The sequence below is a fragment of the Miscanthus floridulus genome, chromosome 11, assembly GCF_019320115.1.
Source record: "Miscanthus floridulus cultivar M001 chromosome 11, ASM1932011v1, whole genome shotgun sequence".
NCBI classification, from domain to species: domain Eukaryota; kingdom Viridiplantae; phylum Streptophyta; class Magnoliopsida; order Poales; family Poaceae; genus Miscanthus; species Miscanthus floridulus.
Genome location: NC_089590.1, coordinates 8,047,827 through 8,067,071, shown reverse-complemented (window position 1 = coordinate 8,067,071; position 19,245 = coordinate 8,047,827). Strand labels below are relative to the sequence as shown.

Below are 19,245 nucleotides of genomic sequence, written 5' to 3'. Positions count from 1 at the left end.
CTACTTTGTGATCGAACTCTGTACAGTAAAAGATGGCTTTGATTGATTTACATGCATGGACTGTGCGAAGTTTTTTGTTTGCATATCTGTTCCTCAGGTAATTATTTCCTAATGTATATCCATCAATCCCTGAGTTTGAAGTGCATAATAAGAGTTTAATATCAGAGTGCTCTGGAGAAACATTGTAACTTTGGATATAGTCTAGTCCAGAGACCTTTTATTTTCCCTTTTCTTTTCCTTCTTCCATGCTCCGGTAAGATGGAATTCTATCTACCCAAGGTTCAGATAACTTGTGTCCAGAGGAGAGCTTCAGGCAGCACGCTAGAATTTTGACCCGGTGGTTCTTTGCACTGGTCGGCAGTGATTCAGTAACTTATGGTTGATTTCAGTCTCATATCTACATAATTGCACCAATCAAATCTGCCACCATAACAGGGTAATCACAAATGTTAACACACAGGTACCAACGATACAAAAAACTAGATTTGTGACCTCAGCATGACCACTGGTCCATTAGCTCAACATGGTCATCGTTATGAAATAACGTAAGAATTGCATATCACCAGATATGGCATCTCCAAAACATAGACTCCTGCACTTATCTTCCGTAACCGCCTGATAAATGATGATAGTGATATATTCAGATAGATAACATTCCTGGTCCATTCCACACACAAAAAGAAAAACAAGGCACCCAGTCCAAACAAAATCCTTTTATTGACCTAGAACATGTCCCATTTGGCTCTGAATTTCGAAACAACAACATCCCAGCCATTTTTGCATTGATCAACAACACTTCAGAATTAGAGCTCAGTCGTTGCACAAATGGTAAGTTCAATGTTTTCAACATCACAATCATAACAATTTGACTCCAGATTCTCTGACTGAATCTATAACGGCCTTCACTTTCCCATGGTACTTTTGTTCTCTCTTCATGTGGATGGACACTGCAGGTATTCCCTTGAGCAGCATGCGTTCACCAAGCAACTTTCCGATCTTTGCAGCTGCTGCAACGTCACGGGTTGACTCCATGTTTGGCCTTAGCAGCTTCTCCTGTGAGCTTGCAGAACATGCAACCGTTGATGTTGGGGTGTGGATGACCTGAGCAGATACATACTTGTTTGTGAAATGCATCCTCAACAGGTAGGGCTTGAGGAAACGGGTTACTCTAGCTGCCCTTTCTGGTGGAGGGATCACCATGATTTATCTCGCTGCTGCAAGTTAACAGGGTGCAACAAAGCCTTGGTATAAATTGGTAACACATCAGTGAATCGGTAACACATCATGGATGCTTAAAACAAAGATGCAAACAGTATGACAGACTATAGGATCAGCGCAAAAGGCGTGAATTGATTTTCAACCCTGTTGAGCTTTAAAGAACGAAAAGAAACAAATATAGCATCTTTTTAAGGCAAACTTGGATATTTGATCTGAAGCAGAACTAGGAAACTCTCCTGCTTACAATACCTAGCTCTAGCTGACTATCCCTGCATGGTAATAGTTGCCATTCCACTTCAAGCGAATAGATAAAACCATTTGCCAAAGAAAACAACATCTTTTATCTGCTATGTAGTTGCTTGGACATATTGCCAGGGGAATGACCTATAGTTATCAATTTAGAAAGCAAAGAGAAGCTTATCCGATGAATCTGCCATGTAGGAAAATAAATCACAACATGATCTACAAAACTTAATCAGCCTTGGTCTCAGCAGAACAGTGCCGGCCACAGAATCAAAATGCACACTAAGATCGTCACTCAATGTAAAAAAATGGTGCCAGATATGTAGGATACAACAAGAGCAGATTTAATGGTAGCCAACACATGGAGGGGGCTGACCCTTAGAGTATTTGTTTCATGCATGTTACCTTTTTTTTTCAATTTAGCAAGATGAAAAAAGAGATCAGGCCATGAAACAGTGTTTGCATGGTACTGGGTACAGAGTACAAGAAGAATAGGCTTCTCATCCTCATGTGTTCCAGCACTCGGTCCATGGCAGACATCGCCATTCCCCAAAGCATGACAGCTTAGGACCGAAATCATAGAGGGGGCATCTCATCTTTACACCAAATCAGCCAGTTGATTCATCAATGTATTCCATTCGATTCAAGGATGCGAATAATAAACTCAAGAACCAGCATATCTAATAAGAAACACAGCACAAGAGGAGGAGGAGGAGGAGGAGGAGGCGCCGGACCTGTGGCTAGGAGACCACGGGGCCGCGCGGCTGGCCGGGGACGCAGCAGGCGGCGGCGGCGGCGCGACGAGGGTGGCGTGACGGATCGGAGTCGGAGCAGGGTTAGCAGAAGGAAACCGTTGGGCCGAGCTGTAGTATCATCACACCGCTGGGCTCAATGGGCCGAGGCCCATTTCAAACCAGCCCAGCCTAAGACCGCCTTTGCTGCGGCTGCGAAACAAACAAAACGAAACGGAAGCTGTTTCGCTCGCCGTGCGAAATAAGCTGCGGCGGCGGCGATGGCAACGACGGCGGCGGACGGGCCCCCGGTGGAGCCGCAGTCCCTGAAGAAGCTGAGCCTCCGGTCGCTGAAGCGCTCCCTGGACCTCTTCGCCCCCGCGCACGCCCTCCTCTTCACGCCCGACGCCGAGAGGTAACCTAGTTTGCCTCCTTCCTTTCCTCTCCTCGGAGGCACAGAAACCCTAGCGAGGATTCTGACTGCGTATTATCTTGATCTCGCTGCGGCGGTGGTGGCGCAGCAAGAGGATTCGTACCGGGTGCAAGGTGAGGGCGGAGTACGGTGCGGTGAAGGACCTGCCGCCGGAGCAGGGGCGCGGAGGGCAGGGCAAGGGTTCTGCGCCGCCGTCGTCGACGGCATTGGCACTGCCAGGTTAGCTTCGCTCTTTTCTTCTTCCCCGTTCTCACAGAAATCATACTTTCGTTTTGCTGTTCAATGAAGGAGAAATCTTTCTAGATCGTGTAGAATGGTAAGCTAGCAGCAGTACTAGGAATTCATGAGTTTGCCCTATTTTTCAATTGCTAGAGCTCTTGAATATTGATTGATTTTAAGTTACTCACAGAATTCCAGAAATCGTGACTTGTATTGCAAAAATCTATAGTTTCTTTTCCCCTTAAATTAAATACCGTAGGCACATGGCTTTATACTGCCTACTAGTAGTAAAAAGGAACAGACCCCCTAATAGCAAAAGGTAGGTTGCATCCCTGGGCTTAAATTGAACAAGAAACTATTGTTGAGGTACTCAGCTGGTTACCTTCAGTAACTCAGCTTGGGGTTGGGTAGCACTTATGATCTAGTACAGCTTCTGCCGATTTCCCTGCCTTCATCAAATGCAGTCGCTGCTACAGAAGAAAATTTGTCTTACACAGAAAATCATTGCGATTAGAAATTAGTTTACCCCAATTGCTATTCAGTTTGTGATTTGCCTGAAGAGCCATATCTATATCATCTAAAACGGCAAATGCATTGGGAATGGACCTTTTGGTTCCCCTGCTCTGCTTATGTAAGTGTTTCCAATTTTCCAAATTATATTTGCAATGAAAATAAAATAAGATAGTTCGGAATTGCAAAAGGCTCCATGAAACATGAGGTTTTTACTCTCTGCACCATTTTCTGATACAACTAATCACAAGTATAGATTTTTTCCTGAATGGTCTGCGAAAAGTAGGTACCTTCAGAGTTTGTTTTCATGGTTAATCAATCCTATGAGTAACCATGCCTCCAGAGCACATCGGAACATATAAAGTACTATTAGAATCATACCTTTTTAAATTTTGTTTCACCCAATCTTTCTTTGGAGAAAGTTGGATATCAAGTTCTCCTGTCAATATTTCCTAGTCATGCAGCTCATTTCCCCCAGAAAAAGGCCTGACCTGTAAAATTCAGTGTCCTACATCTACTTTATATTAGGACAGGAACAAACTACAAATGGTTGGAGGATTGATATTTCTAGCCAAGCGCCTAACCAAAATCTGGTATTTCCAACATTCTGGAGTTGATCTCCACAATGACTCCATAAAATTAGTTTAGTATTTTGCAAGCCTTCATGGATTGTCATCCACCCTCATAATTTAAGCTAAAAAATTCAGACAAATTAGTTTATTAGCTGTGTACATTTTGTTTTTCTTTTTTGCATTTCATTATCTAACTTGCAATTATCTTGTCAGGAACAAAAGATACAAAAGATGGTCACAGAGAAGGCACTAGTAATGCCATTGTCCCTGTGCCACTTATGCTGCCAAAAGCACCGTAAGTTCATCCACATAATGTTGCTTGTTATTAACTAGTTAATGCTGTTTTTTTTTCATTAACTATTTTCTCCATATGATGTTTGTTCAGTGAGTCTACCATACCTGGCAAAAATACAACTCTGTCAATTCCTGGATCATCTGACAGGTTTATTCCCATGTACTTGCTTGTATTTTATTCTGTTGATGACCCTATTGTACTTAATGGCTTGATATCAGCAATTGTTTCTTGATGTTCTATTGCATTAGAACATCCTTTGTTTATTTTATGGCGCTATAAAGGCTGTAAAATGTAGTGCTTCAACCTTCTTGCTGTTGTTTAATGTTCCTTTTTTTTTTTGCTTGTATGGGTACTTATTTTGTTTGTAATTATATGCTATGCTCCAATATTTTTCATGTTGTGGTTAGTTTCGTGAGTCGTGACACCTTTAATGACTCCCCTGTATAGATGTCCATGCAACCCGTGGCCCGACAGCCCGGCACAAAGCCCGCTTTTTTAGCCCGACACGAGCACGACACGGCCCGGTGGTGAGCGGGCCCGGGCTGGCACGGCCCGAAGGAGCAGGCCATGCTTGGGTCGCAGCCCAGGAACGTGGGCTGGCATGGCACGGCCCGTTATTTTGTTACGGCCCGACAAAAGGCCCGGTATATATATAAAAAATCAACCAAACCCTAATCCCAAACTCCCCATTCCATCCCAACGCCGCCGCGTGGCCCCTGCTCCCCTGACTTCTCTGTCCTTTCGTCCTCGCGCTCGACGCGTACGCGCTCGGGAGTGAAGCCTCGACTCCTCTCGCTCCCTTGCTCGACGCAAGGTGGCCTATCCCTGAGCTCCGCTCGCCGACGTGGTGCGTGGTGCGCCGCCCAGTGATGCCACTCCGCCACGGGTTCCTCTCCTTCCGTCCCTCCGCGAGGCCGCGCCATGGGTGCGAGCGCGGCATGCTCGAGCTCTGCCCCGCCGGCCGCTGACGCATCGGCAGCGATCGCGCCAACTGCTGCATCATGGTGTTGAGGCGGAGAGCGAACTCGTCAACATCCTTAGCCGGCTTGAAAGCCAGGTTCTCCCATTCCTAACGCAGCTTCTGAAGCGTGGACCTGCGGGCGCGGGCGCTGCTGATACGTGCCGTGGCGATGGCGTCCCAGGCGTCCTTGGCGGTTCGCTTGTTCGCGAGGGAGGAGTGCATCTCCGTCGGAACAGCAGCAAGAAGCGTCTCCAGTGCCCGTCGATCCTTGTCGAAGTCGGTGTCGCCGTACCGTACCGCATCCCACATGCGCCGCGCCTGCATCTTCTTCATCACCATGGACCACTTGGCGTAGTTGGTCTTGGTGAGCATGGGCCATCCGCCGCCGGGCGTCCTTGACGACGGTCTGCACGACGGGAGGGGAGCCGGGCCGGCCACGGCGTCGGTCCGGGGAAGGGGAGGCAAGCTGCCTGTGAGGGCTCCGCTTGGCAGCGTCCCGTCCGCCTAGGTCCCGCGCCTCGCGCCGCTCCTCCCATTCCAGCCAGGCGTTGGCGTCGCGTGTCGACCGCTCGTCCCTGTCGAAGTCGTGGCGGCGTCTGTCGAAGCGGCCTGCGTCGCGTCCGCGTCAGTTGTCGAAGCCGTCGCGGTCACCAGCCTCACGTCCACCGCGTCCGCCCAGGCCACCTGCGTCGGGCCAGGCCCGCTCGGCGTCCGCTCCGCGGCGCAGAGCCGCAGCTGCTGCCGCTCCTGCATCTGACACGCCCGCCCAAGCGCTGTAGTCTTCTTGCTCGCCCGCATCCGCCTCCGCACGGAGTGCAACCGCTGCTGCTGCAGCCTCCCGCGCCTCCGCTGCTGCCTGGTGGGTGGTTTCAGCCGCACGCGCCGCAGCAAGCTCCGCCTGGGCGATGCGAGCCACCCGCTCTGCTGCTGCTGCACGATCGGCCGCCGCTTCCTCGCGCCTGGCTGCTGCAGCCGCTGCAGCACTGTGTGCTGGAGGTGGTGAAACGGTTGGAGGAAGAGGATGAGTGGAGAGACATGGCGACAGATTGGGATGGGGTAAGGGTAGAACCCAGATGAACTTGAGCTCTAGATACCATTTGTTAGAACCAAAACACAGGTTTGGGGCTGAAATTCAGATTTCATTAGCCATGCCACAACTATGGCAGGTTGGGGATACATATAGGATAGCTTGCTTGAGCCTTAAGAAAGCTACAACATATTCTAGAGATGCTAAAGTAGATGCTAGGGATAAAGATAAGGGTTGACACAGCCACCAACTACTCTAGATAAGTATCCTAAGTAGATAAGGACAAGACTTATAGCTGTCAGCCTCCCGCCTCTCTCAGGTCTCTGGCTTTGTGGTGGGCTACAGGCTGGCCCGGCACGTTGGATGTGCTGTGCTCGACGGGCCAGCACGGCCCGAAAATCGGCCCATAGAGCCGTGCCTGGGCCGATGGCCAGGCACGAAGCCCTCTCCGGCAAGGCCCGGGAGGCACGACGTGCCGTGCTGTCCCGACCCCCATCGGGCCGTGCCGGGCCGGGCCGGCCCGATGGACATATACTCCCGTGGGTCCCTTTTCCCCTTTTGCTTGCATGTATTTGTAGTGTCATTTTCTGCCGGCATAAATTTTCTATTGCATAATTGCATAAATAGTCAATTATTTAGTAACTTTATTTGGGTGCTTTCATGAGTTCTGTCAGTACCAAAGAATTAAAAAGGATACATGAATGTATTTTGGGTTGCGGCTATGATAAATGTAGTGGCTATGATACATTGATTCTTATGCACATTTGGTGTACTTGTACTGGAAAATATTTTGGGTACCTTATGTATTGGTAGTGTATCGTTGTGCAACTTCCTGATAGCCCTTGGCGTGGTCTAATCCAAAAATTATAAAGCTCCTTAACAAAGACCGGTGCTTCCTTACTATCAGAAACTAGCAGTTTGCTGTATGGTTTGGGTCTTGGGCTTTCTAAAATTATGGCTTGCCATCTTCTGTATTTTCGTAATATACATGCAACCTTATTTTCTCAATGATAAAATTACTTTATTGTATGTGCATGTGCACCAATAGTTTTGTATAAAAAAATGCGTTTTAAGTCCCCTTGATTTTGTTAGTCGCTGAATTCTTACTCTTGGTAGTAGCAGAATTCTTACTCTCATCGAGAGAGGATGACACTAGGAGTTGGGGTAATTTTCTGTTCTGGTTTATTTTTCACACAAATGCCATGCCAACCTGAGGGTTGGGGATATATATTTATAGGCTGCTAGCCAGCCAAGCATATGCCAAGATACTAGATGCTAATATGCTATCCTAAAACAGATGCTGCCCTAGATGTTAAGATGCTGTCCTAGCCAGTCAAGGATGTTGTCCTTGATGGACAGCAAGACCACCATGTAGCCACAAGGACCATCTGCAGCCTCACAAAGACCAGCCAACACAGAGACTTATCCCATCATTCTCTCTCTAAGTCTTGTGCGTCGTCTTGTGGGAAAGTTGAACCATCCCGGTCCTGGAGCAGAGCTCAAGGAACTTAATCCTCCCAAGAGGCTTTGTAAGTAGGTCCACAAGCTGGTCCTTGGTGTTGATGTAACTTGCCTTGATGCTCCCTTCCTCCAAACAGCCTCGGATGAAGTGGTACCTCACCCGGATGTGCTTACTCTGTTCATGGAAAACGGGGTTCTTTGCCAGGGCCAGAGCGGACTTGCTGTCCATCCTGAGCTCCACCGCTCTAGTGTCTCTGCCGAGGAGATCACCAAGCAGTCGAGCGAGCCAGAGTGCCCTAGTCAAAGCGATGGAGGCCGCTATGTACTCGGCCTCGCAGCTAGACAGGGCCACCACCTGCTGCTTGACCGACTACCAGCTAACGAGGCACTTGCCGAGGAGGAAGAGGATCCCGCTTGTGCTCTTGCTGGTGTCGATGTCGCCGGCGTGGTCGCTGTCGCTGTACCCGACGAAGTGTGCCGCCCCAGGGCACCTTGGGTAGTAGAGGCCGTGGTCGAGAGTCCCCGCAACGTAGCGGATGATCCTCTTCACAGCCTGCTGGTGCTCCGTCGTCGGTCGCTGCATGAACCGACTAACGTAGCCGACGGAGAATGCCAAGTCTGGCCATGTGTGGGCGAGGTAGCGAAGGCTCCCCACAAGGCGCCGGTACTGCGTAGTGTCCACCTCCTTCGTCATGCTGTCGTGGCTCAGCTTCAGCCTCTTCTCCATCGGAGTGAAAGCTGGGTTGCAGTCGGTGAGCCCAGCTAGCTCAACGACGCGCTTGGCGTAGGCGGTCTGTCGAAGCGTGATCCCGGAGTCACTCTGGTGCACCTCGATTCCCAGGTAGAAGTAGAGAGGCCCCAGGTCACTCATCTGGAAGGTGGCCTTCATCTCTTCCTTGAATGCCGCCACCTCCGCATCCTTGGTGCCAGTGATCACCAAGTCGTCGACGTAGACACCCACCAGCAGAGCATTTCCTCCACTGCCCCGTCGGTAGATGGCTGCCTCGTGCGGGCTTTACTCGAAGCCCATCCCCTTTAGCGTGGAATCTAACTTGGCATTCCACGCCCTCGGTGCCTGCTGCAAGCCATAGAGGGCCTTGCGCAGGCGGAGCACCTTGCCCTCCTTGCCGGGGATCACAAATCCCAACGGCTGGTGCACGTAGACCTCCTTCAAGTCGCCGTTAAGGAACGCCGACTTGACGTCCATGTGATGAACACGCCAGCCCTTCTGGGCAGCTAGCGCAAGGAGGAGTCGCACGGACTCCATCCGTGCCACGGGAGCAAAGGCGTCATCGAAGTCGACCCCCTCCTGCTGCATGAAACCTCGTGCCACCAAGCGAGCCTTGTGCTTGACGATGGCGCCGGCTTCATTCCTCTTCAGCTTGTACACCCACTTAAGGGTGATCGCGCGGTGGCCACAAGGAAGATCAGCAAGCTCCCAGGTGCGGTTCTTCTCAATCGCATCCATCTCCAACTACATCGCGGCGCGCCATGCCGTGTGTCTCTCGGCCTCAGCAAACGACCGAGGCTCGCCGTCGTCATACGCAAGGTGCAACTGCGCCTCCAGGTCGTGAGGCACCAGTCCCGGCACCGGCTGGTCGCCGAGAAGGTTCTCCATCATACGGTACCGCAACGGCTCGCCGTCGTGGTACGCGTCGATGCGCTCCTCGTCATGAGAGAGCGGAAGCAGCGAGCTCAACCGGGCTGTGCTCGACACGAGCTGGTGTTGGAGTAGACGTGCCCGGAGAGGTGCCTGTCGGTGCTGGAGTGCGTGGCGGTGCCGGCTGTGGTGGAGTTGGCGAAGATCTCATCGCAGCCAAGGTCCTGTCTGGAGAGCGTGGTGCTGTCGAAGTAGCAGGCGCCAGGGTCGGTGGAGGCTCGGGGACTGGGGTAGACGCGCTCGTCGAAGAAGAGCTGCCTACTCTCCCAGCTCCATCGAAGTGAACGTACTCGACAGTGAAGTCGTCGTACGTCGGAGCCGAGCCGTCGTCCACCGCCTTGTCCTACGCCCATCCTCGCCCTTCGTTGAACACAACGTCGCACGCCGTGCGCACACGCTGTGTCTTTGGGTCGAGGATGCGGTAGGCCTTCGAGCCCTCCGCGTAGCCGATGAACACTCCTGGAGTGCTCCTATCGTCGAGCTTGCTGATGTGACCAAGCTCCTTGGCGAACGCGAGACAGCCGAAGACCCGCAAGTGGGAGACCGCCGGCTTGCGCCCATGCCAAGCCTCCTACGACGTCCTGCCGTCGAGTGCCTTAGTAGGCGAGCTGTTGAGGATGTAGACGGCCGACACCACCGCCTCTCCCCAGAAGACAGCCGGCATCCCCCTCTGCTTGAGAAGGGCCCGAGCCATCCCCACAACCGTCTGGTTGTGCCGCTCGACGACGCCGTTCTGCTGCGGGCTGTACGGCGCGGAATAGTGGCACTGGAGGGCCTTATCAGCGCAGTACGACGCGAATTCAGACGCCGTGAATTCGCCGCCGTTGTCGGTGCGCAGCACGCGCAGCTTGCGGCCGCACTCTGCCTCCGCAGCAGCCTGCGCGCGTCTGATGGCGTCCGCAGCCTCTCCCTTGCTGCCGAGGACCATCACCCACATGTAGCGGGAGAAGTCGTCGACGAGCAGCAGGAAGTAGCGTCGACCTCCCAGTGTGGCCGGTGTCACCGGGCACACAAGTCCCCGTGCACAAGCTCGAGCCTCCTTGGCTCGAAAGCTCGCCCGCTGGGGAAAGGGGAGTTGCCTCTGCTTCGTCAACACGCAGACGTCGCAGAGCTGCTCCACATGGTCGAGACACGACAGGCCTCGCACCATCTCCGTGGCACTGAGCTGCTTCAGGGCCTCGAAGTGAAGGTGCCCAAAGCGCTCGTGCCACCGCCACGCCTCGTCATCCCGATGAGTAGCGAGACAGAGGGGTTGTGCCACCTGCACGTTAAGGACGTAGAGTCGATTTGCGCTTCTGGTTATCTTGGCGAGAAGGCGACGACGGCGATCCCAAATCCTCATGACTCCATCCTCAACCACCACGCGCGAACCGTTCTCATCTGGCTGTCCCAAGCTGATGATAGAGTTCCTCAACGCGGGGATGTAGTAGACTCCGGTGAGCAGCCTGTGCTCACCAGACACGGCGGTGAAGATGACGGACCCGACGCCCTTTGACCTCCACGCCGGAGGCATCCCCAAACTTGACGGAGCCTTGGACGCTAGAGTCAAGCTCGGTGAAGAACTCCCGTCGACCGGTCATGTGATGGGTGGCGCCGGTGTCGAGGCACCACCCGTCAGTCTTGTCGTTGCCGAAGCCGTCGCCGAGGAGGGCGTGTGCTTTTGGCTCGTCAAGGTGGAGGAGAGCCGCTGCGGCCGGTGCCGCTGGAGGTAGTTCGATGCTTGCATGTGCCATGAACAGAGCCGGCTCCTCCTCCGCCTATGCGACATGGGCCTGGCCGCGTCGTGGCTGTCGATAGTCCTTGGCCTAATGGCCAAGCTGGCCGCAGTTGCGGCAGGTGTCGTCTCGTACTGGCTTGTGCTTGCCGGCGGCGCCGCCCTGGGCGCCTCCGCGGGCATCACCCTCGGCACGTCCACGCGCCCCGGCCTGGGCGTCTCTATGCGCCTTGCGCGGCTTGCCACGCTTGCGGCCGCCTGTCGCGGAAGAAGGCTCCCCCTTCTTTCGGTTACCTTGGCAGGCAATCCACTGCTCCCGAGTGAGAAGGAGCTTCCCGCCATTGGTGATGGGCCTCGAGAGAGACTGTGGCTCATCACGGTCGACGACCTTGAGGTGACCTATCGCCTCCTCGATCGACATCGTGGAGAGATCCAGCAGAGACTCGATCGAGCGAGCCATCTGCTTGTACTTCTCGGGGACGCAGCGAAAGAGCTTTTCGACAGCTCTCTCCTCGCCGTAGGTGTCATCGCCGAACTGCACCATCTTCTGCAACAGAGTGTTGAGACGGAGAGCAAAGTCATCAACATCCTCACCTGGCTTGAAGGCCAGGTTCTCCCACTTCTTGTGAAGTGCCTGCAGTGTGGACTTGCGGGCGCGGTCGCTGCCGATATGTGCCGCAGCGATGGCGTCCCAAGCCTCCTTGGCAGTCCGCTTGTTGGTAAGCGAGAACTGCATCTCGGACGGGACTGCAACGATGAGGGTATCCAGCGCCCGTCGATCCTGGTCGTAGTCGACGTCACCGTACCAGACTGCCTCCCACATGTGCCGCACCTGGAGCTTTACCCTCATCATCGCAGCCCACTCGACGTCGTTGGTCTTAGTGAGGGTAGGCCACCCACCGCCGGGGCCGACATCCCTGACAACAGCCTGGAGCCCGTGGTAACCACAGTACACAGTACCGATCGGGGAGAGAGAGCCACGCTGCCTGTGAAGGCCGTGCTCTCCATCGACCTGTCCGCCACCGTTGCCGTGCGTGCCTCCTCCAGGAGCGCCACCGGTGTGTCCGCGCCTATGTGGGCTGCCGCCGTGCTCGTGGGCGTGCGCGGCTGCCCACTGCGCCGTCCGCGCTCGCGCTGCCCTCCCTCCCCAGCAGCTCGAGGTCAGCGTCGGCGCTGTCGTCAGCAGAAATGGAGCTGCTGATGCTGCCGCGCAGAACCTCGACCTCCGCTGCCGCCGCACGCGCTGCATCCGCCGCCGCCGCCGCTTCGCCTCCGCTCTGGCTGCTGCCAGCTCCGCCGCTGCCAGCTTCAACGCCCTTGCCGCCACCGCAGCGGTCTCTGCTGCCGCTCGCTCGCGTTCCTCTGTCGCGGGCAAGTTCGGCCTCCTGCCGACGCCTCGTGCTCGAGGCGACCGAGCGCTGAGGACTGTCCTGCGGACATGACGCGCTACCGGGGGGCTGCTGCGTGGGGAGAGGGCTGCTTCGCAGAGGGAGAGGAGTGAGTAGGAGCGGCCGGAGCTACTGCTGCTCCCAGTTAGGGCTGTTGCGAGGCTAGGAAAGGAGATGAGCAGGAGATGCTCAGGCTACAGGATAGTACGTCTCTCATACCAGTTGTTAGTCGCTGGATTCTTACTCTTGGTAGTAGCAGAATTCTTACTCTCATCGAGAGAGGATGACACTAGGAGTTGGGGCAATTTTCTGTTCTGGTTTATTTCTCACACAAATACCATGCCAACCTGAGAGGTTGGAGATACATATTTATAGGCTACTAGCCAGCCAAGCATATGCCAAGATGCTAGATGCTAATATGCTGTCCTAAAACAGATGCTGTCCTAGATGCTAAGATGCTGTCCTAGCCAGTCAAGGATGCTGTCCTTGATGGGCAGCAAGACCACCATGCAGCCACAAGGACCATATGCTGCAGCCCCACAAAGACCAGCCAACATAGAGACTTATCCCATCAGATTTCTGGTCAATTCAGAATAATTTGTTTTTGGATGGAGCAGTTTATAGAATTTACCACTCGCTTTGTGAAGTGCTTATATCTTTGGGATATCTCCCAGATTTTCTACATCTGCACTGATGGAAAGGATACCTAGTAGATGGCCACGGCCTATATGGCATGCTCCTTGGAAGAACTATCGGGTACTTTCTCTCTCCAGTATAGTGGTACATTTCCGAGTTCATTATTTGAATGGTTTGCACATTAGTGAGGAGTCAGTACAAATTTTTCATTGTGTTTCAGTATTCATGATCGAAGACTATATACTGCACTTGCATGTACTTTTAACATCCAGTCTAACCATTGTCAGCCAAAACCACAGACCCTGCATCTTCTTTTTGCATGTGTGATTTAAGTACAATAGAAGATTGGTTTATGGTAGCATTCTGGTTCTCATTAATTAAAAGGCGGTTTTAATTTTGTTCCACAAATTAGGTCTTGAACTTTAAATTATGCAGGTCATCAGTGGCCACTTGGGATGGGTTCGATCTATTGCATTTGATCCAGGGAATGAATGGTTCTGCACTGGTTCTGCTGATAGGACAATAAAGGTAAATTTCATTTGTCCTACACTTGCAAACTGAAATAACTCAGTTCTTGTGATTATCATATTCTCGAGGTTTTCTCTATCTGTTCCACTAAAACAACTCTGATTTCTTGACACGATTTTATTCTCTTTGGGGGTTTTCAGTCTGTTAAACTCATGTTCATCTACTACTTGCTATGACAATGGCCCACATGTCACCGACAGTGGTATCTTGTGAGGCCACAATTGTCACATATGTTATGAACCGAAATTTCCAATTCCCTTCTCTTTGCACTTCGTTAGTCTATTAGAAGTTGATAACAACTTTGATACTAGAGCTTTGTAACATCTGTCGCCATATATTTTGTTTAGTTATACACCTAATACTGCGAATCTGATAATCTACTCTTTGGGTGGGTAATATAAATGGGCTTCAGACATAACCAGTAACAGGGTTGGTTCCCAGTTGCGTTCCACACCTGACACCTGGGAGATACTCTGCATATGTACCAGCCGTTCCTTATGGTCATGCATCCTAGTATTATTTGGCTTTCAATCTCTCATAATCAGGATGACCCTATTTGAATATTTCTTTATGTTGCATACCTCGGCCCTTTTTGTCTCCTTTTTTTTGCAAGAAAATCTAGTATGAATACCATGCAATTGACTATCTCCCCCCTCCTGTTATCTACTTAGTGTAATGTTAAGCCAACAGTTCAATTTTGTCACTATACTTTCTTGTATGCTCATTCGTCCTGCAACTCGTGTCTTGCTGTAGATTTGGGATCTTGCATCAGGAACCCTGAAGCTTACACTCACTGGTCACATTGAACAAATTCGTGGTAAGTTTGTCTTTGTTTTTGTGATCTGGATCTACTCAACATTCTTACACTAAGATTTGTGTCCCAGTGTAAAACTTTAGTAACTTATGAATGTACTGCACATTACTGTAGGGCTTGCTGTCAGCCAACGTCACACTTATTTATTTTCTGCTGGTGATGACAAACAAGTAAAATGTTGGGATCTTGAACAAAACAAGGTTAGTTTTACACTTTTACTTTAAGTATGGCGTATTTTGTGTGGCATTTTGACTTCTCTTGACATCTGATCTGTATTCTATGTTAAAGGTTATTAGGTCTTACCATGGGCATCTGAGTGGTGTTTACTGCCTAGCTCTCCATCCAACAATTGATATCTTACTGACTGGTGGTCGAGATTCAGTTTGCAGGGTATGTATCCCTCTTGCAATCGCACCTTATGAAAAATCTCACCGTATGCAATGCTCATGTGGTTTTTCTTGCGTTATATACAGGTGTGGGACATCAGAACAAAAGCACATGTTTCTGCTTTAACAGGGCATGACAACACTGTCTGTTCAGTGTTTGCTCGGCCTACGGTAAGAATGCATTTTCACATGTCAAATTCACTATTCACCACAATATTGAGTCCTGCCAAGCAATACACTTTATTTCATGATGTGGTTTTATTTGGAGTCACTCCCTCGTAATTAGCCAATGGACTGTTTGAAGCAGTGTCTCTCTCGGTTCCATGGATACTTTGGTTCCTTGAAAATACTAGCAATTGGTTGTTTTAGTAAAGTTTAAAGTTCAATGATAAAAGGCAAATGAGCAACCTTGATAGAACTCCTATGCCATCAGCAGTTTTACCATTTAAGCTACGCTATTTTAAAATGTATTTGTGCTACGGTAAATACTCTGATCTGTCCTGCCTTACAGTTCATAAAAAAACTTCTTTCTTGCTTTCTCTTGTTTCAGGATCCTCAAGTTGTCACTGGTTCACATGATACAACTATTAAATTCTGGGATCTTGTAGCTGGTAATTCATCTGTCAAATGGAACACTGTATACTGCTGTTTTTACGTATATATTTTTATTACAGTTGTTTCCTCCTGCAGGGAGGACTATGTGTACCCTTACACACCATAAAAAGTCTGTCCGAGCTATGGCTCTTCATCCAAAGGAGTAAGTTTTTATCCATGATTTGATTTTCAATATTGTCTACAATGTTATGGACCTTTATATAGCAACCCTTTTTCAGGAAAGCATTTGCATCAGCGTCAGCAGACAACATAAAGAAGTTTAGCCTTCCCAGAGGCGAATTTCTGCACAACATGCTGTGAGTCTTTCATATAATTAATTCTCATTTTCACATTGTAACTGAACGCATTGTGCTTCATGCTTACTGCTACATGATTGATATCAAAAGCCATACCACATAATGATGTCAGAAGGAAATGCCTTTTAAATGTCAAATACATGGTGTTGGGTGCCATGATCCACGAGCCAAGAAACCTTGGGCGTTTCTGCAATTTTCCAAAATTTACCTCCTTTTTTGCGATTAAGTTACTTGATACATATGCTGGTTGTGATGAATTCTTATTAGCCTTTTGTACTTCCACACTGTTCCCTTCCTGCTTTTTCAATAATAAAAAATTTGAATATGCACAATTTGCTAGTTCCCTGACATGAACAGGGAGTAAACTTGGGATCGTACTTCCAATATTTTCCTAAGCAGATACTAAATTTAGATTCAAATAGAAACCAATTTAGCCTGGCAAGGAAACCAAATCTCTTTATTGCCTTGTGGTTTCTTTCCCCCTCCTTTCTCTCTTTTAGCTGATCGGATCTGTTATGCTTTTTTAAATATATTGTGTCTCCAACATTCTGCATTCTTTGTAACATATAGAGGAAACTCATTGAGTCCCTCTTTGACACTGCATTAGGCTCTTCCTAAATGCTGCTTACATGCCACTGAGACATCTCATATCTTCATTATGTTCAGGTCACAGCAGAAAACAATTATCAATGCAATGGCTGTAAATGAGGATGGTGTCTTGGCAACTGGAGGTATGTCGTATGTACTGTACAAATTGTCATGTTTGTTGTAATTGAACATACATGTGGTCTTATTAAGAAACTTTGGTTCACAATGTTTTTAAATACAATAATATATTGATTGGAAATTGGAAATATCAGAATCGTGTGTGCATTTGTTTTGAAAGGTTGAATAAAAATAGTATAGCTTTTTTGGGGTTATATAACTAGGTTGATTGAAAACTATTGTAGTCAAACTAAGCTGAATTGTGGAGACCATGTGGATGTGCAGAATGCTGTGTATTAATAACTTGTCAATATTTGAAACCTTCTGTGCAGGGGATAATGGAAGCCTGTGGTTTTGGGACTGGAAGAGTGGCCATAACTTTCAACAAGATCAGACTATCGTCCAGCCTGGTAAGTTTTAATTTGCATCATGCAGGCACCGATAATAGGAGATAAGCAACTATGTTTTGAGTCTCCACAATCTTTTTCCTCATATGAGATGTGCTTGAGAACACCAGTAGTTTCAAAAATGCTGCTGGCGGCTTAAATTAGCCTAAATGTTATCACCCTAGAGTTCTTTGGTTACTCCATAGCAACTAGCCAAACTATTCCAGTGGCCCATCATCTAGGCGTTACCTAGATTATGTTATGTCTGTAGAAAAGCATACGATTTGAAGTGGTCATGCTCATTACTGGTATCTTCCCCATTTTCAGGATCACTGGAGAGCGAGGCATGCATATATGCCCTGTCGTATGACGTCAGTGGATCAAGGCTTGTGACTTGCGAGGCGGATAAGACCATAAAGATGTGGAAAGAGGACTTAACAGCGACGCCAGAGACACATCCCATCAATTTCAAGCCCCCAAAGGACATCCGAAGATATTGATCGATACTCAAATCCTACAAGCTAGTGGATCGTTGGAGCCTCCCCACTTGTGCCCGACCCAACTCGCTGCTTGAAATTCTGCGTACACGTTCAACTGTACACTATTCCTGGGAAGACTGTATGGATGACTAATTCTACATTAGCTGTATAATAGGTGCATTTGCACCGGTGGTTGTATTAATGCCGAATTTTAACCAGTTGACGTGGCCAAATTCGTTTTGAGCAAGCATTGAGCGTTTGTTTTGTACCATCCCAGTGGCATTCTGGTGATTGGAATTCTGTTGCTTCATTTCATCCATCGACGTCCGTTCCCTGCGGGGACGTGCTTCTGACTGCTGTGAATGCTATCTCGTGTTTATCTTGCGTTTTGAGAAACAAGTTTGGTTGCATCGAGATTCATCGGGTTTGTCAAATTGTTAGGGTATTATTCAATTCAATCAAATATATAACGTAGCATAACTAATTTATGGTAGGACAAGAGAAGTTGTCATGGTTAAGACAGCGTTGTGCTGGCCGGGACCCATGTACTGTAATATTGTGGAATCATATCATGTGTATGTTCTGCTAAAAAAAAATACCATGTGTATGTGCACGCCAATCCGGTCACAGAATAGTGGCGTGATTGGTTGTCTGAACCGTGCCATCCTCGCATGCTTTGCCTGTCTGACCTCATTGGTCCTGTTCGCTTGAACTTATCAGTCATGGTATAACGTTTGTTCGCTTGAACTTATCAGTCATGGTATAACGTTTTTCTCTCATAACAAATTGGCGAATAGTACTTTTCAGTCTGGCTTTTCAGCGAAGTGAACAGGGCTTCCTCTATCGTGTTTGGTTCCCCTCCTCGCACGCTTTGTCTGCTTTGTCTCATTCCTCTACCCTCCGCCACCCCACACGACTTTGTCTTGTTGATTTCTCTTTCCCTCACGATGCACGCATGGTGCAGGGGCTCATGTATTATGCACTCAAAACTGTGATCTATGCCTGCAACTAAACAAGATCCCGTCTCGTACTGAACCAGTAACAAAGACAACCAAATACGACTAGGTGTATCGTATGGTTTGAACATGATGGATGGATGCATCGAAACGAAACCTGACCTGACGTTGATCAACAGAATAGAGTCATAAATAAAGGTCACCCAGGCAGCAATTGTATTTATGTGAGCCAGGTGGTCAGCTGTTGGTCGCGAACACAAGGCCACAAGGCTCAGCGACCGACCAACGTGGATTGGAGTATGTCAACAAAGAAAGGAAAAGCTAGGCGCGGAGAAGAATTAAGAAACAGCTGCCGGCGGGCGTCAGTACATACGTAAGCAAATACTGCTCTTTTCGGTGCGAACGCTATTATTCTGCCACATGACATATTGCACTTTGTTTGTCACATATATGCAGTAGGATGCATGATGCCACGATTGTTGTTGGGATACACCACATACCGTCCGTCCGGTTTCATTTGTGATCCAGTCCACGCATGCAGGTCGTAGGTACGTCAGTGTGTGCGTTAGCAAAAGGCGCTGGGTGGGATTCCGGCAGAATTCGGCAGCAACAGTGGAGCGAGGCCCAAGGGAAAAGAAACATAATTCGATGATTCGATAATTTAGGCGATGATGATACGGCCAGCAAGTGACAGTGACAGTGACAGTGTTAGCCCTGCTGACAAACTAATGCGCTTAGAACCGGACTGTAATCATCTCAGCGTTACTTATACGTAGCATATAATAACTCCAAAATTTGATGAGATCTTTTGTCATGGAATCTTCGGTATGACGAGATTCCATCTCCTTATTAGCCATCAAGGATACGCAGGCCATATAATAAGTAAATAAATCCACTTCAAATCAAATCAAACAAACATAAATCAATCAATCAACTCTGGCCGTACGATATATATATATATATATATATATATATATATATATATATATATATATATATATATATATATATA

The 19,245-nt window shown here is 49.1% G+C and overlaps 2 protein-coding genes across 2 annotated transcripts; one reads left to right on the top strand and one right to left on the bottom strand.

The window, feature by feature from the left end:
- Window positions 1–855: 855 nt before the first annotated feature.
- On the bottom strand, window positions 856–1,200 carry LOC136491603 (uncharacterized). The gene has a single exon (XM_066487894.1). The coding sequence runs from the start codon at window positions 1,198–1,200 to the stop codon at window positions 856–858; it is 345 nt and encodes a 114-aa protein (XP_066343991.1).
- A 1,206-nt stretch (window positions 1,201–2,406) lies between these two features.
- On the top strand, window positions 2,407–17,695 carry LOC136494394 (protein pleiotropic regulatory locus 1-like). The gene is made up of 16 exons (XM_066490563.1): window positions 2,407–2,607; window positions 2,714–2,844; window positions 4,140–4,221; window positions 4,312–4,368; window positions 13,107–13,188; window positions 13,504–13,596; window positions 14,350–14,413; window positions 14,525–14,610; window positions 14,699–14,800; window positions 14,884–14,967; window positions 15,347–15,407; window positions 15,487–15,553; window positions 15,630–15,707; window positions 16,374–16,438; window positions 16,745–16,822; window positions 17,126–17,695. The coding sequence occupies exons 1-16, from the start codon at window positions 2,474–2,476 to the stop codon at window positions 17,296–17,298; spliced, it is 1,437 nt and encodes a 478-aa protein (XP_066346660.1). The 5' UTR covers window positions 2,407–2,473; the 3' UTR covers window positions 17,299–17,695.
- Window positions 17,696–19,245: the final 1,550 nt, after the last annotated feature.